The sequence below is a fragment of the Neophocaena asiaeorientalis genome, unplaced genomic scaffold (assembly GCF_003031525.2).
Source record: "Neophocaena asiaeorientalis asiaeorientalis breed wild unplaced genomic scaffold, Neophocaena_asiaeorientalis_V1.1 scaffold30, whole genome shotgun sequence".
In the NCBI taxonomy this organism is placed as follows: Eukaryota; Metazoa; Chordata; class Mammalia; order Artiodactyla; family Phocoenidae; genus Neophocaena; species Neophocaena asiaeorientalis.
Window position 1 is genome coordinate 10,648,273 of NW_020174923.1, and position 27,963 is coordinate 10,676,235.

The window sequence follows — 27,963 nt, forward strand, 5'->3', positions numbered from 1 at the left end:
ATGTGCCTGGAGCAGTCAAAGGCTAGCAAGGAGGCCCCATATGTGGAGCAGGTAAATGCAAATGGGGTCAGCAAGTACCAGGAAATCCGAGTCTCACCTGTGGGGCATGGTTAGTCCTCGAGGATTTGTAGAGCAAAGGAAATGACATGACCTGACTCATCCTTTAGCAGGGAGGCCCTGTCTGCTGTGTTGAGAACCTGCCTCAGGGGCCATGGAGAAAGCAGCTAGGAGGTCATTGCAGAGGTCTGCATAGGCGCTGATCAGATCCCAGCAGTGCAAAGGGCGAGAGTAATCACATTCTGGATATATCTTAACATAGAAGAACCAAGACTTTCATTTAAATCTAAATAGTAATTATCAAATGTTGATTTTAGATGGATCTATTGGAACTATTTAGATACTTCCCAGAATTGCTCATGAGAACCAAAGAAGAGGTCTAGAATTTATCCTAAACTTCCTAGGACTTTTCTGAAGGATCTATGGGCTGACTGTTCACATAGAAGAGAAGATTCTATCCACTCCAAGATTTTCCATCCTCTTCTCAATCACCGTCTTCTGTGGGTTGACCACATACACAGGCAGTTCTCGGAAGGTTCCTGTGGTTCTCACAAAGGCAAAACAAACCCTTCACACCCGTCCTCCCTGCTGTGGGAAAATGTGTTGGCGTTTCACTGATGCGTGGAGGCTCGAGTGAGGCGCAGCTCCTGTGGGCAGGGCCCAGACGGATGCGCCTGTCAAACCTGCTTGTCTGTGGCTGCTCAGCCAAGGCTGTGGCTGCTCAGCCATCGCTTCTCAAGGACAAGGAAGGCAAGTACACAGAGTCTGTCCCCAGGAGAGCAGGTCATCATACCCAGGGAGGGTGGATAGGCCAAGAATGGGGTCCAAGAGCTATCTACAGGGGAATGAGAGGGGCCGGCTTCCTCCTTATAAGGCGTGGAGGTGGTGCCTGGTTTGGGTACGAGAGGAGAAAGCAGCTCGTCCCATTTTGCTTGGTTAAATTACTTGAACATTCTCTGGCTGCTAAGTACCACCTTAAGACAGTATGGGCCATGCTGGGTGAAAGGAATGCTCTGTTTAGTACTCTTATCTCTGCAACGTTGCCCAGGACAAAAGAAAAGGAAGGAAAGTTTCTAAGTTCAGGTATAAAGTGAGTAAGACCAGCTGCCTCCTATCTGTGGTAAGGGCATAGCTGGACAGTTACAATGGCACTTTGGTGCCAGATTTTAGCTGAGGGGTGCAAGGGAGCACCCCTTTTGTGCTTGGTGAGCTTCTGCCTCACACACCATATTTGTGGGTCATCAATTCCTTTAAGCTTCCTCTAACTCATTCTCCCTTTTCTGGAGTACTGTGCATGCCTGTGTGTGTGTGTGTGTGTGTGTGTTTATCCTTCTTCCCTACTTCACAGGCAAGCGAAGATCTGCACCTTGGGCTTTGAGAAGAATGTTGACATGGGAAAGGGTCAAGTAGGAGGACCCACATCTTAGAGCCTCAGGGCTCTTATAATCTAAGACTCCCTCTAGAATTGCTGTAGGGTGAAAAGAGCATTTTATAGAGTTCAAAATATCCTTAGGGATCTCTGGGCTAAATTTTCTTTACTGTTAGGACTAACCCCTATTTACATTGGGGCTGAGTTGCTAAGAAACTCCCACATTTTAAATTCCCATTTGGGCACCTGTCTTGAGCTGCTTCACTGCATGAAGCAGGGACTAGCATGGCTTCTACTCAGCTACGCCCACTTATACTCAAACCCCGGTGTGGCTGACACGTACCAGGAGCCAGGGGTAGTTGGCTGAGGTTTAGAGAGACCTGTCTTCAGCTGTCCTGGTAAGGCAGCTTGTCGCTTGAGCTGGCCCTGATTTTCTGAGTTCACTTTGATGGGAGTGGGAGTCTGTGAACAGTCAGGTGTTCCTTGGGAGTCCTGTGATGCTACGGTAGGTGGTGGCAGGGGTGGCAGTCGGACTAGAAGGCGCTCCCAGGGGAGGCTGTCACCCCCTGTGACCCAGCCCAGGGAAGGTTTTCCAGCCAGTCCTGGTTGTCAGGGCATGCACGGAGACCTGGGCATCTGGAGCTCTCAGAGTTTGAGCTGCAGGCTGGAGATGTGCTCCCCGACCCAAACCCTTGGCAGCTACATCATATAATACCAGACAGCGTGCCAGGGTGTAATCTACTAAAAATAAAAGTTAGGGCTTCCCTGGTGGCGCAGTGTTGAGAGTCTGCCTGCCGATGCAGGGGACACGGGTTCGTGCCCTGGTCTGGGAAGATCCCACATGCCACGGAGCGGCTGGGCCCATGAGCCATGTCCGCTGAGCCTGCGCATCCAGAGCCTGTGCTCCGCAACGCGAGAGGCCACAACAGTGAGAGGCCCGCGTACCGCAAAAAAAAAAAAAAAAGTTAATACTCCATGAGCCCAAGTTTTTGGGTCACTGTCTTCTTGGAGCCAACTAATCCAGGGCCATTGACCCCAGTCAAAGGAAGGCATTTAGGTTCACCATTCAGGGCCAGAGTATATATTTCCCGTGTGTTTTTGAATCTTCAGGCTCAGGCTTGATGTATATTAAGGTGGATATTTTATGAGAGATTTGTGGGGAACACAGGGTTTTATAAATGTGCTCCCCTCTCCTTTATTAAGTGGAAGGTTAAGAAATCCCGTCCTGGGAGTCAGAAGCAGTTCCCTTCCCCACTGATGCAGGACTGGGCCAATCAAGTCTTCTTTCCCCACGCCCCTGCCTTTTCCAGAATTTCCCCTCTTCAGCCAGCACCTGTCAACCTGGTCCGCTCCCACCATCTCTGTGCCCGGCACACGTGAGGGTTGGCTCTTCCTCGCAGGACTGAGGGAAAAGCAAGAGAGGGGACGCCTCTACTGGTCTCTGATAGTTGGTCACCCAAATCATGTCACCTGTGAGAGAGAAAGTGGGGCACGGTGAATAATCATGCTTGGACAGGAAGTATCCCAGGTGCTCCAAGACTAATGGGCACCTTATCTGGGATGACTTCCCTCTCCGTTTGATCAACTGAGTTAATTTGATTGTTTTCTGAAACAATGAGTTTATGGTTGTTATTGAACCCATGCTTGCTCATTCTAAAAAGTTTAATTAATAGAAAAAAAGAAAGCAACAGATTTCCTAAAATTCTACCACCACAAATAACGAGTATTAGCATCAGGGAACAGCCTTCCAGAATCTACCTGCTCTGTTTCTCTGTTTCTATCTCTTTGTGTTTCTCTCTCTCTCTGTCTCTCTCCCACACATTCGAGTGCACACACAAACACATACACACACACTGAACAATAGACAGATGGACAGATTAGACGGATGGGTGGATAAGTATATGGATTGAGGGACTGCTGGAGAGATAGATACACTAACATCATTCAATAAAAATGAGATCCACATGTTTTCAAAGTAAAATTTTAGCTTTACTTACATTTAAAATTAAATTATGATGAAATAGTTGAATGCAGTATAAGTGTTTCTCAACTCCAAGAACCATTACTTCCCTAAAAATTCCCACTAAGGTTAAGAGATTATGATAATCACGACAAGGTAGAGGCTTTATTTAAAATCGACATGCCTCCGTTGAGGCCTGGTTTTGTCACGGGCAGCCCCGAGCCCCTTGACACCACTCCACCCATTGCGGGGCTCGTCTGATATTATGATATTTCTCAAAGTTTGGGGGAAAAACTTGTTTATTGTTCCTATTTTGTGGCTGCTGCCGCTTCTTCTTCTTCTTTTTTTTACATTTTTTTGGCTCATTTTGTGAGGCACTGGGGAAGAGAGACTCTGTGAGTCTGCTTCATTCAGCACCTTTCCCATTTGGACTGGTTCTATGTGTAGAATCTGACCCAGAACCTTTGAGCTGGATGTGGCAGGAGTGGCTTCACTCACGAGGTTGTCCTCTGAGAAGGCACAAGGGGAACCCCTAGATGCCTCGGCACACGTGGCAACGCATTCCTGGGGGTCATGGGATCAGCTGAGGGGAACAGGATGCTGGGATGAGTGAGTGTAGGGATGGAACAGAGGAGGCCAGGAGGGAATGCAAAGCTGCCCAAGGGCAAAAGCACTCAGCTCCACTCAGGGCCTCCTGGGCAGGGGATGGATCTTGGCTGGGGGCGCTGGGCCATCAGGTGCCGGCAGGCCCGGCCTCCTTGGCCATGCACTGGGGCTGGGCACCTGAGATCTTATTGCTGCCCCACCGGTTTCCAGAAGGACAGGCAGGGCCTGAGAAAGCAAAGACCATGGCCTTCACCAGGCAGGGCTGGACGGGGCTTGGAAGGGCTGCTCCTGGGGTTCATCCTCTGTCCTGGGTCCTTGGGTGGTTGACCAGTTAAAATCCTCTGCTATGAAGGTTGACCAGTTAGAATCCTGTCCTGGCCCCCAAGCCACCAGCCTGGCAGCCATGGAGAAAGCGGGTCCCATTTGGCCCTCCACTTCTTGACAAGCCCACTCACACCTAGGTGCCAGGAGTGAATGTTTATTCCCCCAGGGGTATTTAAAAGAGAACCTCACAGAAGGGCAATGATCATCACAAAAGAATCACTTGGTCAAGACAGGGATTTAGGCATAAATTAGGTAGTGGGGGCCTGGAGACCCCTTGATCATGCAAAGCAGGGCCAGCTTCATAGGTGTAACCTGTCCCCAGGGCCCCACACTTGGTTTAATGCTCTGCTGTCACTGTCTAGAAATTCTGGATACTTTTTAAACAAGGGGCCCATATTTTCACTTTGTACTGGGCTCTGTGGATTGTACAGCTGGTCCTGATGCAAGGTGGAAGGTCATCCTGATTTGGAGAGCCACACCCCAGTGATGCGAACATTTACTGGGTAGAGATCCCAGGAGCTTGAGAGCCTTCCATTCAAGTGTGTGGTTGACAGCTCGGATGTGGCTGGGCACTCCAGGACTTGGGCAAGTTTCCAAATCCCCTTTGCCCCATGTTTTAATTTCCCAGGGCTGACATAATACATTACCACAACAGAAATTTATTTGCCCTGAGTTCTGAAAGCTAGAAATCCAAAATCCAGGTGCCAGCAGGTCCAGTCTCCCTCTGAAGGTGTAAGGGAGAATCTGTTCCATGCCCTTCTCCGAGCCTTGGGTGTTGCTGGCAATCCTTGGCGTCCCCTGGCTTCTATGAGCACTGCTCCGATCTCTGACTCGGTTGTCACATGGCTTCTCCCTGTGTGTCTGTCTCTGGGCCTCTTCTCTTCTTATAAAGTCACTAGTCATATGGGATTCAAGGCCCCACCCTAATGACCTTATCTTGATCACATCTGCAATGATCCTGTCTCCAAACAAAGTCACATTCACAGGTACTGGGGGTGAGGACTTCAGCATATTTTTTAAGGGGACACAATTCAGCCTATAAAGTCCTGATTCATGAGCATCCATCGACTGTTCCCTGAAGAGACCAGGAACTCCTGTCCTCAGCTTGCTCCCCCTCCTCCCTCAGCCTGTGAGACCCCTGGGCCCTTTCCCACCCACACCCCTGCTGGCTGATCCATCTCTCTGAGTACAAGACTTAGGGGAAGGGTGTCAGTGAATCTGGCCCCATGGTGACCAAGACACACTGGGTAGCTATTGCACCTGCCCACTCTCCTTGGTATTCCAGGGATCAAAGTTCAGTTTCCTTCTAGAAACCTGCTTTCAGGTCCCAAGGATGCTTTTATAGTTACTGAGTAAACGGTAGGGGTCAAAGATCTGTCCAATTATTTCCTGGATCAGAGTTTGCTTTTCTTTTTTTCCCCCTTACATTAGTCTTTGGTGCCCAATCTTTGAGTTTTGGTACAAGTCACATGGCTTGAAATAGATATGAGATCATCTTAGCACTGGTTTTCGGGTTCTTCCCATCCAGCCCCGCCCTGCCAGCACCACACCTGGCCTCGGAGAGAACACGGGATCGCATCCCACTGCGAGGAGTGCCTGCGAAAATGAATGTTAGCGGCTTTTGGTGAGTCCTTGCTAAAGACTGGGCCCCTCGCGTGGATTGTGGGGGGCTGTTCATGGGGACCATCTCCTTTTTCTTAGTTTACAAGGGTTGATTTGCTCTGGTTTTCAAGCATTTTTCGTGTACAGACCTCTTCAAGAGGTATTTGACTCCAGCCAGTCCAGCTTGTCATTCCAGATGAAAAGAACCAAATCATAGGAATTTACAAGTCTGAGAGAAATGCTCCCAGCTGTGCCCAAGATAATGCACAAGGATGGTCACTGCGGCAGTGTGTTGGAGAAAAAGGCGAAATGACCTAATGCCTGCCCACAGGAGCACCTGTACAAAGGTGCTGTACAAAGGATGTACAAACCTTCCTGTACAGGAAGCTGTGACCCTGATCCCAGCTCTCCATGGCTGCTCTTCCCATCCAGGATGCTCAGGCCCAGCCACGGCAGAGCTGTGCCACACGGACTCCTCGCTGACCGCCCTGGACGAGGAGATGCTGTGGGAGATGATGGAGGACCACCGCTGCAGGATTGGGCGCAGCATCTGCCCCAGTCGCCTCACCCCCTACCTGCGCCAGGCAAAGGTGCTGGACCAGCTGGACGAGGAGGAGGTGCTGCACAGCCCCAGGTTCACAAACACGGCCGTGAGAGTTGGTGAGGACCTGCATCCCGGCCACCGTGGCCCCAACAGGCCCCTTCTGCAGAGCCTGCTCAGTGCAGGTTGCGCCGGGAAGGCCCGTGTGAGGGCAAGGAGTGCAGGACTTTAAGGAACAACACCAAGGGGACCTGAGGTCCAGTCATGGGGACTGTATTAGTGTCCCAGAGCTGCCACAACAAATGATCACAAACCAGCTGGCTTAAAACAGCAGAAATGTCTTCTCTCACAGTTTGGAGGCCAAAAGTCTGAAATCAAGGTGTCAGCAGGGCTGTGCTCCCTCTGAAGGCTCTAGGGGAGAAAATTTCTTGCCTCTTTCTGCTTCTGGTGGTCCCAGCAACCTTGGTTTGTGGCCACATCACTCCAATCTCTGCCTCTATTTTCACGTGGCCTTCTTCTTTGCATCTTCTCCTCTTCTGTCTCCTATAAGGGCACTTGTGATTGGATTTAGGGCCCACCTGGATAACCCAGGAGGATCTCATCTTGAGATCCTTACTTTAATTACATCTGCAAAGCCTTTTCCAGAAAAGGTCCCATTGGTAGGTTCCTAGTGGACATAACTTTGGGACCCATGACTCAACCCACTCTAGATGTCTTTGGAGCTGATTCTGATTGTCTGATTAGCTGTGTTTATTCGTTCAAAAACAGGGAAGCTAATAGTTTCATCACATAAGGTTGTTAGGAGAATTGAATGGGTTACAACTTATCAGATACTCATCTCAAAGCCTGGGCCATGGAAAGCAGGTAGTAACTGGTAGCTATCAACATGACACTATTTGTGCCTGTTGCCTTATGACCATTAAAGGAGAAATGAATTCAAGCCACTAATTCAAGCTGAGAGTGATGGGATCTGGGTGGGCTGGGAAGGCCCAAGTTTCTCCGGGACCCAGGCCCTGGGGTGCTTCCCCCAACCTGCTTTGTATACATGTGTCTGCGTGTGTCCACCAACAAACCTGGGAAGTCTTGAGAGCAAAGATCATCCTCCTGCGTCTTTTATCCCAGCTCTTAGCACTTGCGTTGTAGCAGTTCCTCAATTAATATCAGCCTGGCCCTTCTCGAGACTGACCACCATCATGGGAATAAATGGAGCAGTGGGGACCCCACCCCGGGGGCCCTGGAAAACTGCTTTGACCTCCTGATTCCTAGATGTGCAAGGATTCCCCTCCCTGCACCCTGCTCCCCTCATGCGAAGCCCGCCTAACACCTGGTCAGCTAAGACTGTTCTCTCTCCAAAGGGCACTTACTGGATTTGCTGAAGACTTGAGGGAAGAATGGGGCCATCGCCTTCCTGGAGAGCCTGAAATTCCACAACCCTGACGTCTACACCCTGGTCACCGGGCTACAGCCCAGCGTAGACTTCACAAACTTCAGTGGTGAGAGCTGGGTCTTTGATGTAACCCGGGGTGAGGGGGTGTCCCGCCTTGACTGCAGGCCGTTCCAGACATTTCCCTGCTCCCTTCAAGCTGACATTCCTGTCCCTGTGCTCTGCACCCCCCCAACCCCGCACTCTGGGGGTGAGGAGACCCCCTACACACACACTAACCATAGTGGGGGTGGGTGGGCAGAGCCCATGACCTTGGGTTCTAAAAGAAACGGTTTGTCCCTAACTATCCAACACCAAGAGAAGAACCCTCACAGGTCATGGACTCTGTGCTTGAGAGGTGCAGGCAAAGAGGAAGTGTGTCATTTCCTAGAAAACCTTTACTTGGTGCTTGAGGTGGAGGGGAGCCCAGTCCCACCCTGTCCCACCTGGCTCTGGCTCTCAGGAGGGGCCGCCAGAGGGGAAAAGGAGAGGAGCTGCTAAGTAAAGGTTTACACAGGCTGGGTGGGAGATGAGGCCATGTTTATTAATTGAGTAATTTTAGGCTTCTCTGGAGGAGCTGTCGAAAGATTTAGGTATTCAAAGGAGCAGGCAACGTCACTCAAAACTGTGGCTAAGAAAACGTTTCTGCCTGTTTGGCGTCACAGTCCATATTTATGTGATTCAGAGTTCTGTTATACAGATTCTTTGCTATGTTTTCCTTAGGATGACATGAGAATGAGTATCGAGCACGGCTCAGCTGACTGGGGGGAAGTTGGGTCTGAACAGCAGGGTCTCACAGGGAAGCCAAGAATGGGTAGTCCTTGTACCAAAATCGCCGGTCACACTTTATTTCACCAAAATATTCAGTCCTGTTGACCCTGGAAGCGTTTAAGGCGACCAACAGATTAGGGTGGGGGTTCCTTCTTGAGAGTCTGGGCACAGGAAGAAAGACCCTGGAGGATGAAGAGCCCCTGGGCCCACTGCCCCGTCCCGCAGGGCTCATGGAGACGTCCAAGCTGACCGAGTGCCTGGCCGGGGCCATCGGCAGCCTGCAGGAAGAGCTGAGCCAGGAGAAGGGGCAGAAGGAGGCACTGCTGCGGCAGTGCCAGCAGCTGCAGGAGCAGCTGGGCCAGGCCGAGGCCCGTGCGGAGGGCTTGTGCCAGCTGGAGGCCGACCACGGCCGCATGAAGCACGAGGTCAGTGCCCACTTCCACGAGGTGCTGAAACTGAAGGACGAGATGCTGAGTCTCTCGCTGCACTACAGCAACGCGCTGCAGGAGAAGGATCTGGCCACCACGCGCTGCCGCGGCCTGCAAGAGGAGGTATCGGGGATGCCGCTCGGGGTGCCCATCCTGACCTGCTGCTCCCCACCCCGTGCCTCTGCACTCACTGGTCCATCTCCTGGAACTCCCACCCCCACTCCCTGTGACGCCCCTGCAGGAAGCTGACCTTTCTCCTCCACCAGGGCCCCCTTGCATAGGCTATGTGGCCTCGAGCCTGCCCTGCCCTGTAACTGCCTGGTCTGTGAAGTGCCCACCATGCGGACCCCGCCTGCCTGTGTCTAGGGGCCCATCTGGCTATTCTGGGAGTGGTGGACCCACCCAGGCCCCACCCCCCTCTGGCAGTGTTAGTAACCATGGGGACAGTGGACCTCTATCAGCCCCTCCTTTGTCTTTCTCAGCTGGTGCTGGATTCAGGTGGGAGAACAGGAGTGTTGTTATTTAGGCCCCCTTAGACCCCAGTAGTCTTTCACTCATTTTTCTGTTGGGGATAATCATCTTCTTATTGGCCTGCAAGAGTTCTTTATGGAGGATATTCATTCCTTGTCATTTGGCATTTGCTTTTGCTTTTAACTGTGGCACTGTTTGATTTTAGTTTTTTAAACTTTATTTCGAAAGAATTTCTAATTTGCCCAAAAATATACACATAAAAATACAAAGGACTCCCACATACCCTTACTTTATCACTTGTGCTCTCTCTCTCTGTCTCTCTCTCTCCACACATACACACACTTTTTCCTGAACCACTTGAGTTGCGTACATCATGGCCCTTTACACCTAAACATTTCAGGGACTATTTCCTAAAAATAAGATATTCTCTTATATAACCGAAGTACAGTTATCAACTTCATGAAATTACATTGATACAAGCCTTTAATCTAATCTACTGTACGTGTTCCAGTTTTATCAATTGACCTAAATTACATCTTTGATGGCATTTTCCCTCCAGTCCAGGATCCAGATCAGGATCAGGTATTGTACCAAAATCGCCAGTCATACTATTACTCCCTGCAGCTAGTAAGCAATCCAGGGGTCAGGGGGAGGCGTTCTGAGGCCAGCAAGCACCCCTGCTCCTTGTCGACACTCCCCTCTGGACTTAGCCTCACCAGGGATTCTTGCTCGAGCATGTCTTTACTCTAGTGGCTGCAGAATGCTAAGTCCCATCCCATCTCCAGTGCTTTCTCCAGTGACCAGTTTACCCTCGGCATCCTGGCTGTGAGAAGGAGCCTTTCCTTTTCCCCACTTATGCATCTGTTATTGGCATAGACATGTGGATTCCTATTTCCAGTGATCTAAAACATATCATTGTCCTAAGCGAGTTTGGTGCTCAAAGTGTCCTAGATTTGGCTGTGGGAGCCCCATCAATCTGCTCTGTGTCCTGGGACATGCCCCCACGTTTTCTTAGCATGGACTTTCTTTGCATCATCACAAGATATTCCAGGATCATCTCGTACCCACACTGCCTCAGCTCCAGGGTCAGCCACCTCTCCAAGGAGCCCAGTTCCTTTTAGAGACCAAGATCCAGTGTGCTCATTGCTACTGGGGTGTCTTTGCTTCTCAGCCCTTTCAGTGGACAGGGCTAGGAAACGTGCACATAGATACAAAAGTATACATACACATACAAATATGCATAAGCACATATGCACGCAAGTATGCATATACACGTACATGCACATGTTTTAGAAATCATAAGTTCACGCCCAAACCTCTAATTCCAGTAGATGCCCCAGGGTTTCTTCTTGCTGTGCCCCACTCCACACTGTGTGCTCTTTCCTCAGTGAGAACCCTAGCTCCCACTTTAACACATTCCTCTCTTGCTCAGTCCTGTAGTACATCTGAAATAGATTCAGAATTGCTTTGCCTGTACCAGTACAATGGACTAGACTAGGATTTGTAATTCTCTTCCTGCCACCGCCCAACCCTGCCCAAGGCTGATGGTCTGTAGTTAAATACTGTGTTCGTAAGTTATTGTGGCTGCCTTCCATCTTCTCTTTCTCTGCCTCTGCCTCACCCCCTTCTCTCTCTCCCTTCATGTGGTTACGGTATTAGCTTGAAATATAATTAGGTTCATTTGTTTGGTTTACTTTCAGTTTTAGGTCTCCTCCTTCCAGATCTTAATGATTTAATTTTACTTCTTGAATCTGGAGAATATGATATGCCTAACCTAGTTATTAGCCCATAGCAGGAACTTGGTAATTGCTTATGGAAAGTTTGCTCACTAGATGTCAGAGGTAAAAAGTCCAAGCCCAAAGGTTCTTCCTTCTCTGCTTGACCCCAACCCTGGAGTGAGTGCTGAACTCCACCCTGACATCCAGACCTCCTGGGTTTGCCTTACGGGGAAACTCCCCTCTTCCCAGGGACACCACACCTGAGACAGGGAGAGGCCAGGCCCATCAGCTCGAAGTGCAAGTTTCTCTTGGACCACTACCCAGCAGGACTGAGGCCAGCAGGACCTGGCCAGGTCGTTTACAGAGCTCATAGCCCTGGACATGCAGCCCACTGGGTGGCAGGCGGCTCATACTAGCACACAGAGTTCAAATGTGTCTGAATAGTCCAGGTCCTGTATTCCCAGGCATCTCTGCTCTATTTGACTTGACTTTCCTCTTTTTTACTTACTGATTTTTATGAATCCAATTTCCCTTCATCTGACATGTTTAGCAGAATATGGAAAGGCAGAGAAGCAGGGCCATGCTGGAGGAGGCTTACTGGACATTCATTCCCGGCTGTGCTGGCTGTCAGATCCAAGAGCTAGTGGCCAGGGCTCCTTGTTCTGTCCCTGGAGACCCCAGCCCAGTGATTTAACCCCTACACCTCATCTATAAAATAAAGCTAAAATGCCTTTCCCGTCCCGCCGGGACTGGAACTATTCATTAGGTAAAATCCTTTAACGGATTTTGAAATCTCCGGAGAGGGACCTCTTCGAGTATGAACAGCATCATCCTTAAGGAGAAACGTTGAGAACCACAGCTGGCTCCTGGTCTTGTGCAGAAACAGCAGTTACATTCTCCCCCTTGATCTCCATCCTGGCAGCTGTATCTGATGAAGCAAGAGCTGCAGCGAGAGAAGATGTCTTCTTCCTGTGAGCGGGAATTTCGAGAGCGGTCCCTGAAGATGACGAATGAGCTGGAGCCTGGAGATGAGGAGCTGAGCCGCCTGAAGGAGGAGAATGAGAGGCTCCGCTCCCTGACCTTCAGCCTGGTGGGTCCTGGTGCCTCCAAGGGTCAGCTTCCTGCCCTGGTCCCCACAAGATTCAGCTTCCTTCCCTGGTGGCCAGCGGGGAGTGTCCTTGACCTTGGCCTGTGGCCTCCAGACTGTGGGATTTCTGACAAGTGGTTCTATTGAGGTGTGGCTAAGACCTGGGTGAGATGAAACCTAGTGACTCATCTCCATGGCTCCTTCTCGCATCCCTCCTTCCCACTCTTCCCAGCCCCCAAATGTTAGCAGAATTGATAGCAGTTGCACACATATTGGAAAGTCTTACTCAGCTGTTTTGCTGCTGCCCTGTTGTTTGGAATAGATGAGGCTGATTATAAATGATGGGATTAGCTTAAGGTTGTGGGAGCAGGGCAACGTTTCTGCCTGCAAGATATTCTGGCGCCCTGCCCACACAGACATGAGGGAGTGGGGAATGGTAGGATGCAGAGAAGTTAGTGATGCCAAAGCCCTGGAATTATGCAAGCCCTCTGCCTCTCCTCTCCAATCCCTTTCAATCAATAAATATCTATTTTTTGAACTAGTCCTTCAATAGACATTCAGGGGTGTGGGGCAGGCCGCCGCCTGGCACTGCCACCCCATGGCCTGAACTGTGCCATCACTCATAAAAGTGAGCGCGAGCAGGGAATGACCCACCCGTTGGTGTTCTGCCTCCTGGAAGTTCTGCTTGTGGATTTGTTGAAGGAGCAGCCTGAAGCTGCCTAAACAGTGGAGGTGCTATGCTTCCCTCAGAGGCTTGCAGCTTCCTGTACTTTGTTTCCTAGCCATGCACACTTGGAGCTGAAATGTATGTTCTCCATTTTAATTGCTGACCTTGCCTTTTTTCCTGCCTGATGTGCAGTAATAAGGCTAAATCTGCCCACACACCATCCTTGAAGCTTCCTGCCTCCTATCCTTGGGACGAGATGATGGGGATGCTTCCCCAGGGGCAGGCCTTTGGGGAGGTCAGGGTCCCTGGGCTGACCTCTCTTTGCACCAGGCGGAGAAGGACATTCTGGAGCAGAACCTGGATGAGGCCCTGGAGAGCAGGCAGGAGCTGGTGAACCGCATCCACTCTCTGAGGGAGTGGGCCATGGCCGCTGGGAGACAGCGAAAGCAGGTGACCCTTCTGGGCCGTGTTTAGGGGCCAGGCTGCCTGGGTGAGGAAGGAGATTCTTTAATCCACACTGAGCTTAAGACCAGCTTTGCCTAACGAATGCATGGGCCTGTTCGTTGATTCCTTTGTCAAAACTAGATTGGGCACCAACTCACAGTCAAAGACTAGAGGTCATGTCTACTTTGTGGGGTGGGGAGAAAACATGTCAGGCAAACAAGTGATTAGAACACAGAGTGATTTCTAGTGCATAGGGGCCGCAGGGTGAGAGCCAGGGATTTCTTTAGTTGCTATAAAAGGCAAGGGGAGGATGAGAGAAAGGAGACAGTGGAAGAGAATGAGGCAGATAGAGGGAACATATTTATGCATTTTGGGACATGGAATAAACAAAACACAAATAGACATGCAGCACCCATGCATATTTTGATGACCAAATTAAAATATAATCAACACAGCAACTCTGTAGATGCACGTGGAATCCAGCACTTAAGAAATGAGCGTGAATTTACCTTATTTCCCCTCTAGAACCACCTCCCTCCCTCTCCTCGAGGCTCCCCCACCACCCATCCTCAGCCCCGCCCTCACAGCCGCTGACCTTCACGGGCCATGTTTGTCCCCCTCTGTTCAGTACTGGGAAGAGAAGGAGCAGACCCTGCTCCAGTTCCAGAAAACCAAGGTGGACTGCGAAATCTACAAGGAGAAGTTGAACGTCCTGCAGAGCCAAGTGGTCGAGCTGCAGAAGGAGCGGGACCAGGTACCCGGGAGAGGCAAGGGGCCGCCAGGGTGACGGGCTGAGGGGCTCCCAGAACAGTGCTGCGCCCGCGGAGTCTCGGGAGGTCGGGAGGCTCGGGAGGCTCGGGAAGGCCCCGCCCCTCTGGGTGTGGCCGAGGGCTGGCTGGCGGGGTCACCCGCCCTCGACGGCAGCAGGTTCCAGACTCGGGGTGTCTCTCCCAGTCCCTGGGAGGTTTCTTGACTCCCCTTGACTGTCATCTCCTGCCATGCCTGCTGTACAGCGTCCTCCCTCCTGCATTTCTAACAGGGGGTGTTTGTGTGCACCCCACCTATTGGGTGTTACTAGAACTACACACATTTACGTGAACTGTAAATGGTGCTAAGCTGCAGAATGAGCTGTGCATGGTGCGCACAGGGAAAGTCCAGGATAACCGCCGGCCAGAAATGGGGGGCTTTCTCTAGCTGGACTTCTGCGTGGTGGCGGCACAGCCTCTTTATCCTATGGGCGTCGATCCGCTCTATCTCGGCTCGCAGGCCTACTCAGCAAGGGATGGATCCCAGATGGAGATTTCTCAGAACCTGGCAGAGAAGGACGCACTCCGCAGGAAGGTGTTTGAGCTGACAGACCAGGTCTGCGAACTGCGCCAGCAGGTCCAGCGGCTACAAGTGCAGGCCGAGTCGCTGCCAGGGGTGAGCTCTGCTGCTGCTCAGGTGAGGGAGGCCCTGCTGGCACCACCGGATTCAGCTCCATCCACCACGCTGGCTCCCGTGAGCAGACAGTGTGGTCAGAGGTTGAAGGTACCCAGCTGGGCAGGCTGAGTCTCCTTCTGCATCTCCTTTTATGGTAATACTATGCACGTCATAGAAGGGGTAGCTTAGTGGAAGGTTCTGGAGTCTGTAATGTGTGGTGTTTGATGAAGAAAGAAGGCAGCATATGAAGCTGTGCAGGCAGCCACTTGCTCTGGTGGACGATGCCTTCCTGGGATGCTTGAAAGTCAACTGTCTGAGAGCTGAGTGATAGACACGGAGGGAGCTATGTTCTCAAAGAACTAAAATTACTGTAAAACCTCTAATTATGGTCTTGCCAGCAGCTCCAGCTCCAAGGCACCCTGGTGGGTGGGCGAGACTCTTCAGAGGTGCCCAGGGACCTGCGTGAGGCACAATCAGACCCTCCCCTCCCTATGCAGGGGCCCTTAGCCCTTCCTTCCTACCCACTTACCACATCAAACATCTTCAAAAAATATACATATGTATAGAAAAAAGACTGATGGACAGACAGCAAACTGCTAGCTGTTCTATTTCTGAGTGTGGGAGGACGGGTCAATTTTATTTTCTTCTCTAATCAGCCTGTTCCTCCCCACCAATATTCTTTGTGGAGTATGTTTAGATATATTATACATATAGTATGTATTTTTTGTATAACCAGGAAAGAATAACAGATATTATCCAAAAGGAATAAAATGCAGTCACCAAGCTGGTTGCTGCGTGTCCCCTTGGTGGCCAGTTCCCACAGTGCTGGGTGTCCCAGGCTGGGAGGAGGGGACAAAAATGTTTTGCCTTGAAGCCAATGAAAGGAAACCACTCGGGAGGCTGGAGACAGGGGTTGGGACTTGGTAGAAACCCCAAGAGCAACCAAAGGACGTTTCCTGAATTAACCAGCCTATCTGGGTCTTTGGCAGCCCAAGCAGGAGGCGGGAGTCAGGGAGCCCTGTCCGAAGAGGAAGCAGCGGCTGGTGCGCATGTTTGCCCTCTGCCCGTGGGACGACAGTGACGGCAGCTCCTCTGAGGTATGCCAGTTCCTCTGCCACTGCTGGGGCCAGACCAGGTGCACCCATGTCTATCGGGACAGAAGAGGGCCTGGCACATAGCAGATGCTACAGAAATGCTTATTAAGTGAACCGAGGGGCTACACCTGGATCTACACATTTCACCTGCATACTCCAATGCCACACTCTGCATCTTGCATGTTTACACCCCGTCAGCATGTGACCCTCACTAGCCAGTAATTTGGCCTCTCTGGGGCTCAGTTGCTTTATATGTAAAGTGGGACAATGCTACCCACCGTATAGATTTATCGTAAGAACTAAGCAATATAAAATATAGAAGGTAGGTAATAGAATGCCCAGCACATAGTAGGTGCTCAATTAATGTGGCCTGGCTCTTTGCTCCTCCCTCCCTTCCCTCTTGCCTCCTCTGCCCTGTCAGTGGGAGGCTGTGGTTTATCATCATTATACTCTTTACACAGTATGGCAGCAGGAGAGGTGTCCCGGGCATCCCTGTGAGAGCCCCGTGGTGACTTCTGCCCCGTCCTCCTCCAGTCTCAGCTCTGGTCTGACCTGAGCGCCACGTCCAGCCGAGAGCTGGTGGATAGCTTCCACTCCAGCAGCCCTGTGCCTCCCAGCCAGCAGTCCCTGTACAAGCGGGCCACAGAGGACTTCTGGGAAGACCCCTCGTCTTTCAGGTAGAGAGGGGCTGGTAAAGGGATCGGATGACTCCAGCCCCCTGGCAGCTCACTGGGACATTGGCTTCCATCTTCTTCTTATGTTTTTCAATGGCTGCCCCCAAACCCTGGAGGTGGACCAGGGAGGCTCCCTGGGTGCTAAGAAGGGTGATGCAGATTTGGATTACGAGATTGTAGACAGGGCAGGTGAGCATACCCCCCCAACCTCTGAAGCCACCCCACCACCCCTGGGCTGGGCTGGCAGAGCCAGGCAGGGAAGTGAAGACAGGGATCTTCAGGGAGGCAGATGAGACACCCCAGTTTCTGTCCAGGGGATGGGCAGAGAGAAGCGAACTTGACTACTGCCCTGCCCTGAGCCTCTAGGAAAATCCAGACTACCTGGCCGTTCAAACCAGTGTCCAGATGTGCCGTGCTTACTGGGCGTCCTTTTGTTTTCACCTGGAGGCTAAGGGAGTTGCATTCACCTCCACATCCAGCTTGGCATAAATGTTCAGACAGCTCCAGACACACACCTCATCTCTCTGTCCCTCCCTGCTCCGACCCATGGACACTTGGGCCTCCCAGTGATATCAGAGGGCAACAGGCTTCCATCCTCACTGTTCCTGGCTGAGGCACCTGCTAGGAACATTTCTCCTGGGTGTTGGCACCTGAGACATTCCCATTTCTCCTGTGGCTTATTCCTCGTATTTGTCACTTAACTGGTCCTCCCTCCTTCTCAAGACACAGACCCCTCACGGGCAGCCTCCTTACTTTGCCACCACTGCACATCTGCCTCCAGCCTTGGGCCTTGCACACAGTAGGTGCTTAGCACCCTCTAGATTTCATCCTACGGCCACCAAGGGGCGCACGTACCCCACGCTGTTCTGCCTAGAGGCACCTTTAGGACAGACGGCCCCAGGCTTTCTGTGGGTCACATGACCAGAAACCTTGCCTTTTGCAAATTCATTGCCATTTTTATTTATAACAGTGATCAACTGAGAGGATCCACCCCAGGTATAACCAACCGGGATGTAAGAGCACGAACAGGAAAGAGTCATTGCTCTTTTTTTTTTTTTGCCTTTTGTCATTATTCTGCATAATGTCCTGGTTCATATAACTTTAGTGGAATTGACCTCAAATACATCAGGAGTGTATAATTTCACTTGGCTTTGAATGTAAACACAAGTGGCTGTTTGCCTGTGAGCTGGGCACAGGCTGCCTGCAGCCAGCAACTCTTAGCTCTCTGTTGGCCCTCTGGTTCTTGTGAGAGGCTCAGGAGGTGAGAAGGGCAGCCTCACCCGGGCTGGGGGCGGTGTGCCATCTGCCTCACAGGACACATATAAAATACAGGCCTTGGAGAGACTCTGGGGACATCTAGTCCTAGGAGATTGTCAACTCAGAGGCCTGCCACGGCCAGCTGGTCAGCAGCGTGGCCTGGGGAGACAGGAGGCAGCCGATGGCCAGTGCCGGCGATGGCTGCCACACAGAAATACACACCCAGAGTTATGCCAGATTTGATTTCTCAAGTGAAGCCAGAAATCCAGATTCCAGATTCCCTATCTTGTAAAATGCTAGCAACTCATTCAAAGATTGCAAAAGGACACAATGTAGGTTAACTCTGGCAGATGCAGCTCTCCACCAGCTACTCCTATTTTAGGGGAGGTGAATCAAGGTTCTACGCATCAAGGAAGGGAGGGGCAAGAGAAGGTTCAGCCTCAGCAAAAGACAGAACAGGTAGGGGGTGCCTGTGGTGGCGGCACTGAGGTTGCACGGGTGAGCCAAAGCTCCTTCAGAAGGGGGGTGACCTTGAGGGGTAGGCTGGCTCGAGGCCTAAGCCCGTGGCTTCCTCCTAGACCTCCCTGAGTCCGAGAGCATCCTGCAGCTGTCTTCTGGGGGCCTCCACCTCGCCGCCAGGTGAGCAGAGGGCGGGGGCCAGGGCCAGCAGGTGGCAGAGTGAGGACTGTGTCCTCACTACCAGCCTTTCTGAGGCCAGGGAAGGAGAATTCCAGAGCCATGGGACTAGAGGGGGCAGATGGGGAGATGGCCCGGCCCGACCTCTTGCTCTAGGATGCATGAGCTCTGTCCCCTCCCTTTCTGCAACAGTGTCCCGGTGAGGCGGAGGCCAGCCCGCAAGATCCTGAGCCAGGTCACGGTGCTGGCCTTCCAGGGGGACGCGCCGCTGGAGCAGATAAGCGTTATTGGCGGAAACCTCACAGGCATCTACATTCATCGGGTCACCCCGGGCTCCGCAGCAGACGAGATGGCCTTGTGCCCCGGCACCCAGATTGTGATGGTGAGTGTGGCACCAACCCCTCGAGCCCCCAGGATCCTCACAGGGGTGGGGTCAGTGGGAGGGGCAGGTAACCCAGGAAGCCACAGATTCAACTTGACAAAGATGTATTATTGGATAGGCCCACACTCCTTCTTAGGCTGATGTAAAGCAGAGTGTCACACGTGTTTAGAGGAGAGTCCTGGTGATTCTCATCAAAACCCTGCACCCTTCTCCACCTTGACGTCCTTGAACTCTGGAGGGTGAGCCTGTGAGCTGTTGTAGTCTGGACTATGCACCAGTTGAGAGGGCTTTGGGGATGCGGCAGTCTTGACCCAGGGATCTTCTGATAAAGGCTACATAAGATTCTGATGTGGGGCTTTTTTTTTTTTTTTTTTTACTGTAATGATCTTATCGTTACTTTTTGTGTATGTGTTAAAATACACATTATAAGATTCACCATTTTAACCATTGGGGGCATCTAAAAATTTTTTTTACTGTAAAATATTCATTAAACTGCAAAAACCATAAATGTACAACCGAATTATTATTAAGTGAACATATGGGCAGGGAGGTGACTTTGATGTAGCCTAAAAGCAGAATTATTAAACATCAGGCCATTTAAGAATAGCAAAAGGGCTTCCCTGGTGGCTCAGTGGTTGGGGGTCCGCCTGCCGATGCAGGGGACACGGGTTCCTGCCCCGGTCCGGGAAAATCCCACATGCCACGGAGTGGCTGGGCCCATGTGCCATGGCCACTGAGCCTGCACGTCCGGAGCCTGTGCTCTGTCTGCAACTGGAGAGGCCACAGCAGTGAGAGGCCCGTGTACCGCAAAAAAAAAAAAAAAAAAAAAACAAAAAAAAAAAAAAAAAAAGAACAGCAAGAAATTCTCGAAACAGGTGTCACTCATTCCTCCCAGGGTAGGCAGTGAAGGCAAGTGCTGAGAGGGAGAGGGAGGGGCTGAGCCCTCAGTCAGGACTCCCTCGGACCCCATGGCTTCTCTCTCGCTGTCTGTGTGCTGAGCTGAGTTCTCACGTGTCTCGAATGATCACACACAGAGCTCCTGACGTAAGCATCAGTCCACCCAAGATGAAAGCCCTTTGTCACACTTCTAACAGTCCTTGTGAGATTCTCAGTTATCAGCTCATGTTGTGGTTAAGGCAACGGATCCCCTTTATGAGACAGTCCTGATACCCAAATGGGGCCAATTCAGTTCTAATAGTGTTAAAAACATATCTCATTTTTTTTCTCATTATAAAAATATCTACTCTCCTAAATCAAAACAACACCGGGAATAAATGAATGGCTGAGAGCCCTGTTGATTTCACAGCTGGGGAAGGGGTGGCGCGAGGGGTGCCCTGGCATCTGGTGGCTGGAGGCCACAGATGCCACAAAACATCCTGGACGGCCCAGGACAGCACCAAATGTCAATAGTCCCAAGCTGAGAACTCTGCTCCAGAATGCTCTAGAATGGAGCATGTTGGAGAGCAGACACTCAGTGCCTAGTGGCGATCTCAATACATGATCCGGGGCAGGAACGTGTGTAACCAGGAGGCGCTGCACCAAGATGTCCTGACACAGGGCTCTGATGGGTGTGGGTGGGTGTCTGGGAAGGAGTGGGTCTCCTGCAGGGCACATGCCTGCACTCAGATCACAGCTGCAGAACCCTGGTCAACAGAGGTGACCCTCATGATTTGCCCTCAGGTGGATTACAAGGCAACAGAGCCCTTGAACAAGGCTGTCCTGGAGGGCATGACCCTGGATCGGGCCGTCAGACTTCTCCAGAGGGTGAACGGCTTCTGCTGTCTGTGAAGGTCAACATGGAGGGTACACACTCCCCTGTCCTGTCCTACCCCCCCTCCAGAGGCCACTGATGCCAGTGCTCCCAGCCCACTGCAGAACCAGGCTGAGCCCCAAGTCTGTAGTGGCCCCCCAGGCAGAACTGTTCTCATGGGGGATCACAGCCCTGGACTTACCTGTCCTCATGTCCTCTCTGATCAGGTTATAAGAAGCTGGTCCAGGACCTAAAGGCCAAAGTGGCCACGTCGGGGGACTCCTTCTACATCTGGGTCAACCTTGCCCTGGAGAGGCGGGCAGAGGAAGAGCTACAGGTGCACTGCAACGACATCCTGCACATCACAGACACCCTGTTCCAGGGCGGCAGCTGCTGGCACGCCCACCGTGTTGGCCCCTACAGCACCAAGGGCACCGAACAGGGCACCATCCCCAACTATGCACAGTGAGCAGCTGTTGTGGGCTCCCACACCCCAGAGAGGGCCTGGGGAGCTCCCCGGTGGGGGACATTGCCTGGCCTCACTTAGTGAGGAGGCCCCCTCCTGCCCAGGAGAAACAGCCTTCCTGAGGCTCCCTCTACTGCCCAGGGATACAGGGTGGGGCACCTCAAAGAAGTGGAATCCCCATCGTGCTACCCACCAAGTTCACTGCTTGGATGGGATTTCTCTGTGAAACGGGATGGACCTCAGTCCTAGAGCATTCTAGAGTATTTGGGACCAGTTCCTCATCCTCAGCACTATTGACATTTGGGGCTGGCTCACTGTTTGTCGTGGGGGACCCTCCTGGGCACTGTAGGATGTTGAGCAGCGTCTTGGCCTCCACCTGCTGGATGCCAGTAGTGCCCCTGCCCCCCTAGTTGTGACAACCAAAAATCTCCAGACATTGCCAGTGCACCCTGAGGATAGGTGACTCATCATGCTGGTGTGTCCAGGACTGCCTTGGTTTTAGCACAGAAAGTCCCATGTCCTGGAGAACCCCTGAGTCCTGGGCCAAATGGGACAGCTGGTCACCCTCCCTGGGAGCAACAGCACCCCTGCTCAGAACCATGTTCTAGATCAACCATAGGGCACAAAGCATGGTGCCTCGTCCGGCTCCTCTCAAGCCTTATGGCAAATTCTGTCACCTGGAGATCAGACTCAGCAGGTGCAGGGAGAGGCCTGAGACTCTGCATTTCCAACCCCCTCTCTGGGTGATGCCAGGTTGAAGTCCTCGGGCCACACTGGGAGGAGCGAGGTTCTGGAGCGGTGGCCTCGACCCCACTCACACAGTGTCTCCCGGATCCTGCTTCGGGACAATTCAGTTAGCATCTCCAGGGGTGGGCTGAGGCTCTGCAGGTTTTTAAAACCCCAGGGGACTATCATGGTTGCTGGGGTGGAGAACCGCAGTGGGGGCAGTGGGGGCAGTGCGGGTCTCCCAGAGCACTGGTCAGGGCACCCACCTCTCCTGTCCAGCCCTCCCTGCAGCTGGGCCGGGGCCTCCCTCCTCTGCGCAGGGCTCAGCAGCTGCTCATCACCCTCATCCAGGACATGGCTCATCAGAGCACCATGGCCCGCAAGGTGAGGACCAGTCAGCCCAGGTCCTAGATGCAGGGTCCCACTTGGGTGGGCCCTGCCTCTCTCCCCCAGCTCACATCATCTGGAGGGAGGGGCCCAATCATCCCTCCTTCCACCCAGAGGGTCCCAGCCCCACCTGGCGTGGGCTGGAAGACAGGTGGGTACTGGCTGAGGGTCCCAGGTGGAGAGTGTAGGCTGCTAACCTGAGGGAGGTGACCCAGCGTGTTTCTCCCCCGGGCCCTCCAAACCTTCACCTGGGTCTGCGTGCCACCCAGCCTGCAAGCTCCTCTACCGCGTGCAGATACGTCATGTATGCTCTCTCCGTCTTGCTCCCTCCATCACCCCATTTGCCTACCATCTGGCCCCCATCCTTATTCCCCACTGAGACCAGGCACTGTTGGGTTCTCCCGATATAGAGTACTCAGCAGTCCCTGAGCAAGGCGCTAGGGCAGCCCCCGGGATCATGGCAGGGCCAGGCCGGGGGTTCCCTAATCTTCGCTCTTGCTTCCCACGGATGCCCTACTCGGGAAGGGGGCTGGGGGGCTCAGCCTGAGGACCCTCTCCTGCCACCCTCTGTCACCTACCCCCTGGCATGGGGCCTGGGCCTGCTGGCTGTTCAGCAGGCACAGCCTGGGAGTCCAGGGACCACCCTGGATTTGCCAGCGGGGGGGGTGGTGCCAGCCCCCCAGCCCCGTGGGACATCCCTTCTGCCTCGTCCAGCAGCCTTCTGGGGGAGCCCAGAAGCTGGTCCGCATCGTCGGTATGGACAGAACCAAGGCCAGCCCTCTGTGGTCATCCTTTGATGGGGGCCAGTTGGACCCAAGCCAGGTAGAAGGTGAGGCGGGTGGAGCTGGTGGAGGGTCTTTGGAGGCTGCTGTGGTTGGTGAGCTGGGTCAGGGTGATGCCACTCATCTAGGCCAGAATCTGTCTTTAAGAACCATAACTGACGTCTACCTGCCCTTCTGGAGAGCAGCTGAGCTACACACCTTTAATGTCCTTTAACTGACACTCCTACTTCTGTAATCTGCCTCAATAAGACTGTCCGAAGCCACTGGTACAGTCATCTGGACAGCAGTCCTTTTAGAATATTAAAGTCTGAACACTCTCCAAATGCCCAACACTGCACAAACCAGTGGACCCTCAGACAACTGCTGAGTGACTGCTGTGGGCATGAGGCCGTGACAGAGGCCGGCACAGCACAGACCCCTGAGCAGGTAAAACTGTGCAATGAGATAAGCAGAAGTGAATTTAGAGAAAGGTAAATCGTTTTGAGCGTATTTTCTTCTTGAAAAGTGTTTTGAGTGCCTAATATAACCTAAATGACCAGGAGAGGAGATCAGGGAGCAGAGAGGGAGGGAAGGACTGGGATCATGTGTCCCTTGAGGCTGAGGGAGAAGACACAGGAAGCTTCCAGATTGTTTGCAAGGATGAACATGGTTTCTCTATCCTCCCTGTGCGCCAAACAAGGAAAAGGTTTTAAACTGCAGCCTATGAAGCTGATCCTAGAGAAGCACAGGGAATCTAATCAACAGGCACAAAGGAATCAGCCAGGGCAGGTGTGGAGGGCGTGGTGCATCGTGTGGGAGCCCAGCGTGCCCTGTGTTACTTACTGCAGGTGCCAGGGCTGCAGTGGCGAGCCAAACAGACACAGGCCTTCCTGGGGGTGGGGGGCTGCTGCAGCCTGGCGCCTGGCCCGCTCATGGCTCCTTCCTCCCACAGACCCCTCCACCGTGTGCTTCTGGGCCGAAAGCTACTTCACCCTGGTGCCCTACACCCTGGTGCACAGCCACAAGCCCAGCCGGCCCCGGCCAGTGCTCTTTGTGCCCAGGGTGGTCGGGAAGATCCTGATGGAGAAGCTGTGCCTCCTCCAAGGGTATAAGAAGTGCCCAGCAGGTACGCTGTCTCCTGGGAGTCCCACCTGACTGTCAGGTGGCAAGGAGAAGTATCTGCTTTCAGGAGGGCGGCACGACCAGAGGAGTGTCCTGGGGCTGCCAAAACAAAGGACCACAAGCTGGCGGGGCGGGGGCCTTAAAACAGCAGAGATGTGTACTCTCACAGTTCTGAAGGCCAGAAGTCTGAAGTCAGGATGTCTTTGCAGGCTGCACTTCCTCCAAAGGCTCCAGGGGGAGTCCTTCCTGCCTTTTCCTGCTCTGGTGGCTGCTGGTGGCTTGTGACTGCATTACTCCCATCTCTGCCTCCTTGTCTGTGTGTCCCTCTGTCTTCACGTTACGTTCTTACAAGGAGCCAGTCGTGGGATTTAGGGCCACCCTACTCCAGTGCGACCTCATCTTTACTAACCACATCTGCAAAGACCTTATTTCCAAATAAGGTCATGTTCTGAGGTTTCAGATGAACATGGATTTGGGGGGTATGTTATTCCACCCAGTGCAGCTCTGCTGGCAGATAGGTTTGTACTTAACCGGAGTCATACAACCAAAGGGCTCCATCCACCTGCCCAAAGCCACTCAGTGTAGAGCCATGGAGATGAACTGGCCAGTGGGAATCTTGGGTCCCATTGGCCCTGCTCAACAGGAAAGGTGGCTCAGCTGGTTGGAGAGTGGAGAGCAGGAGTTAGCTCCTTGGCTTTCTTCCATCCACCCATCACTGGTTGGTGGCTGCCTCAGAGAGTTAGGCTACAAGCTGAGAGTGAATAGGGCCCTGTCCTTCTCCCCTGGAGTTCACAGAGGGAACAGAGAAAAGCAAGTATGGCCCACGCAGTTCCTCCAGTGAGCACCTGCTGTGTGCTAGGCTCTGTGCAGTGGGCTAGAGATAGAGAGTCCAAGAGGCCCTCAGGGTCTATTCTGCTCCTCTGGAGACAGACACCTAAAGACGTGTTAGACTGACCCATCTTAGCTCCACAAGTGATCCAGAGAGGGATTCTTTGGAGGGGGTGGGAGTGGGGCTGCAGTCTGATGGCAAGACAGGACAGGAGTTTGCGAGCAGAACCAGGAAGTCCAGGATGAGGGAGCAGAGTGTACAAAGGCACCGAGGCACAGACGGCACCATGGGGGGGGCAGCGGGTGCCCAGACGTGCCGTGTTATGTGGTAGGCAAGGGGACATGATCAGGCCTGATCTTTGAATGCCCGTTTTCAAAGTGGAATAGAAGACAGACTGGAGAAGGGCTTGGCCAGGGGATGGGCCAGAGGTGGTACAGCAAAGCCACAGTGGGGAGAAGAGGGCAGCCCCAAGAGCTGTCTGCCAGCTGTCTGCAGGATCTGGTGATGCTTTGGAGGGTGGAGGCTAGCAGGAGGGCACGTGCAGTTCTCACTTGGGAGACTGGGTGCTATTCAGGAAGAAGGGAAAAGTCAGGGTGTGTTTTAACATGTTTATACAGGGCAGAAGTTCTCAGGCTGGGCACGACATTTAGGGCTGGATCATCCTCTGTTGTGGGCTCTCCTGTGCATCACAGATAAGCAACATACCTGGGCCTCAACCCATTGGATGCCAGGAGCACACCCGCTTCCCAGCAGTTGTGACAGTCAGAAATGTCTCCAGACATTGCCAAGTGCACCTTGTGGGTAAAATTGCTCCTGGTTGAGAACCACGGATTTAAGGGATTGAAGGGATTTCTGGGTGTAAGAAGTTGCATATGTAAGTTCGGAGCTTGGGAAGTGATGGGAGAAGAGTTTATCTACATTTGTCCGTCTTTCCTTCTTTCTCTCCACTCTTCCCTCCACCCAACCTTCCATCCATCCACCCACATCCTGGCACTGGCTAGGCACCTGCTGTGTCCAATGGTTTAGGGTGAATGTACAGGGCATGGACTCTTCCAAGCAGGAAGAGCAGGGTCAGGTTTGTAAAGAGGACACCCTAGGAAGAACTTGCCCCAGAGCTGGTGGGGGTCCGTGGGCGCAGACCCATAGGTGTTCAGCATGGGCTCCTGGGGGAGCGGCTGGGTGGGTGACATCCCCATCAACTGTCACCTTCAACATACTTGAGCCAGGAGGAGTACGATGCCTCCAGCCAGAGAGGGGACATCATCCAGGAGAGGGAGGCGCCTGGTGGTCGCTACTGTGTCACCTGCAGAGCAGTCGAGTCCCTCATGGGAAAGGTAAGGGGTGGGGTGGGGGCTGTGAGGAACTCCATCTCCAGATAATGGCAGTGGGAGAAGGAAAGGCCAACCTCCAGGGCCCCCTGGACACCCCAGGTTGGTGCTCATCTTGTCTCTGGCTCCATCATGGAAAGACCAAACCCCGTTTCTGCCATTTGGTGTCCACGTGACCTCGGGCGGGACTTTTAACTTCCCTAAGCCTGTTTCCTCAACGCAGGAGATGTTTAATAAACATTTGCTAAATTAGTAAAGTGGAGATAACACTCCATGTTTTAAGACTCAAACAAATATATGAAAAGAAGCTCACTGTGAACTATAAAGTTTTGTGTTGATACAAAGCAGCCAGGAACAGCTGTGAGTCAGAGGCACAAAGGCCCCCCATCCTTCACAACCCCAAAGAGGTTGATGGAGCCATCCAGCTCCTAGGATTTGAGCTCTATGCAGTCTCCCTCAATCCCGATGGCCTCTGATTTCTAGATTTCCCAGGCAAAAAATCAAACGGATGGAAACTTTTAAAACTGTACGGCCAGCACCCTCGTATACAAAAGAGCATTCCCGAATTCTTCTCCCCACCTCCTTTACAAACTTCAGCCTTGCCTGTACCCTTCTCTCCCTTCTCTCAGCCTAACTCCTGGGTGTGGGCTCCACTCGCTTCCTCTGAGGCTGAGGCTCACTTCCCTCCCCTCTCCCCCCAGAACACCCACGCCCTCCTGGACGTCCAGCTGGACAGTGTCCGCGTCCTGCACAAGATGGAGATCTTCCCCATCATTATCCACATCTCCATCAATGAGAAGGTGGCAAAGAAATTCAAGTAGGTGTACCCCTGGGGGCTGGTGGTGAGGTTTGAATGGGCACCAGAACTCCCCATAAGGCCCATGGCGACCACATCCAGAGCCCGTGATGGGGTTTCCAGGATCTCACCTCGTGCCAGCCTTGGAAGTGTCACAGGGCAGTTCCCCTAAAACATCCAGGATAGAGGTCCTGCAGCCCACCCCCGGGGAGCAACCCAGAGGACAGTAAGGTGAGATCCTAGAACCTGATTGACCTCGGCTGAGGCCACATGTTTCCCGGGGTAGAGTTAACAGTCCGTCTGTGTTAGGTAAGGACAGAGACTGAAAAACACTACTTGGTCCATGGCTGGGACAAGCTCAGATATCCTGCTGCCCGCTTTATAATTTGAGAACCGGTTATAAGCTAGATCTGCCACCCCACCCCACCACCCCCATTAGCGCAATGTCATCTAGGGCCCCAGTCACATCTTCTTCACAAGGCACTGGGTCCCCTCGAAGCAGGCCATCTGTATCTAGGGGCATCTGTTGCATCATCGGTCCATCCAGGTCCCTAGAATTCCAAGCCGGTGGCTGATTTCTGGGGCTCCGTGCTGGGAGGCTGGTGCAAGGCTCTCCCTGAGCCACCCTCCCACCTCCGGCTCTGGCAGGAAGGCTCTGCAGCGGCTCGGCACCGCAGAGGACCAGCTCCTGGAGGCTGCCAGGCAAGAGGAGGGTGAGCTGGATGAAGTGCCCTGTCTGTACAGCAGCCTGGCCCCCGACAGCTGGAGCGACCTGCATGCCCTGCTCGGCTGTGTCCCCCTGGCCATTGCAGATGAGCAGAAGAAGGTTGTGTGGACAGGGTAGAGGCCTTGCTGATGGCCCATG

At 52.7% G+C, this 27,963-nt stretch overlaps 1 protein-coding gene across 1 annotated transcript; it reads left to right on the forward strand.

Annotated features, from left to right (window-relative positions):
* Window positions 1–27,953, forward strand: CARD14 (caspase recruitment domain family member 14). The gene is given in 22 exon segments (XM_024760627.1): window positions 1–109; window positions 6,351–6,578; window positions 7,815–7,952; window positions 8,879–9,204; window positions 12,193–12,360; window positions 13,355–13,474; window positions 14,097–14,222; window positions 14,735–14,890; window positions 15,880–15,987; window positions 16,519–16,660; window positions 16,755–16,847; window positions 18,494–18,554; window positions 18,744–18,933; window positions 20,614–20,710; window positions 20,713–20,736; window positions 20,911–21,148; window positions 22,196–22,259; window positions 22,980–23,091; window positions 23,976–24,146; window positions 26,184–26,308; window positions 27,004–27,119; window positions 27,747–27,953. Coding segments are annotated over 22 exon segments (3,108 nt in total). The 3' UTR covers window positions 27,943–27,953.
* The last annotated feature ends 10 nt before the right edge of the window (window positions 27,954–27,963 follow it).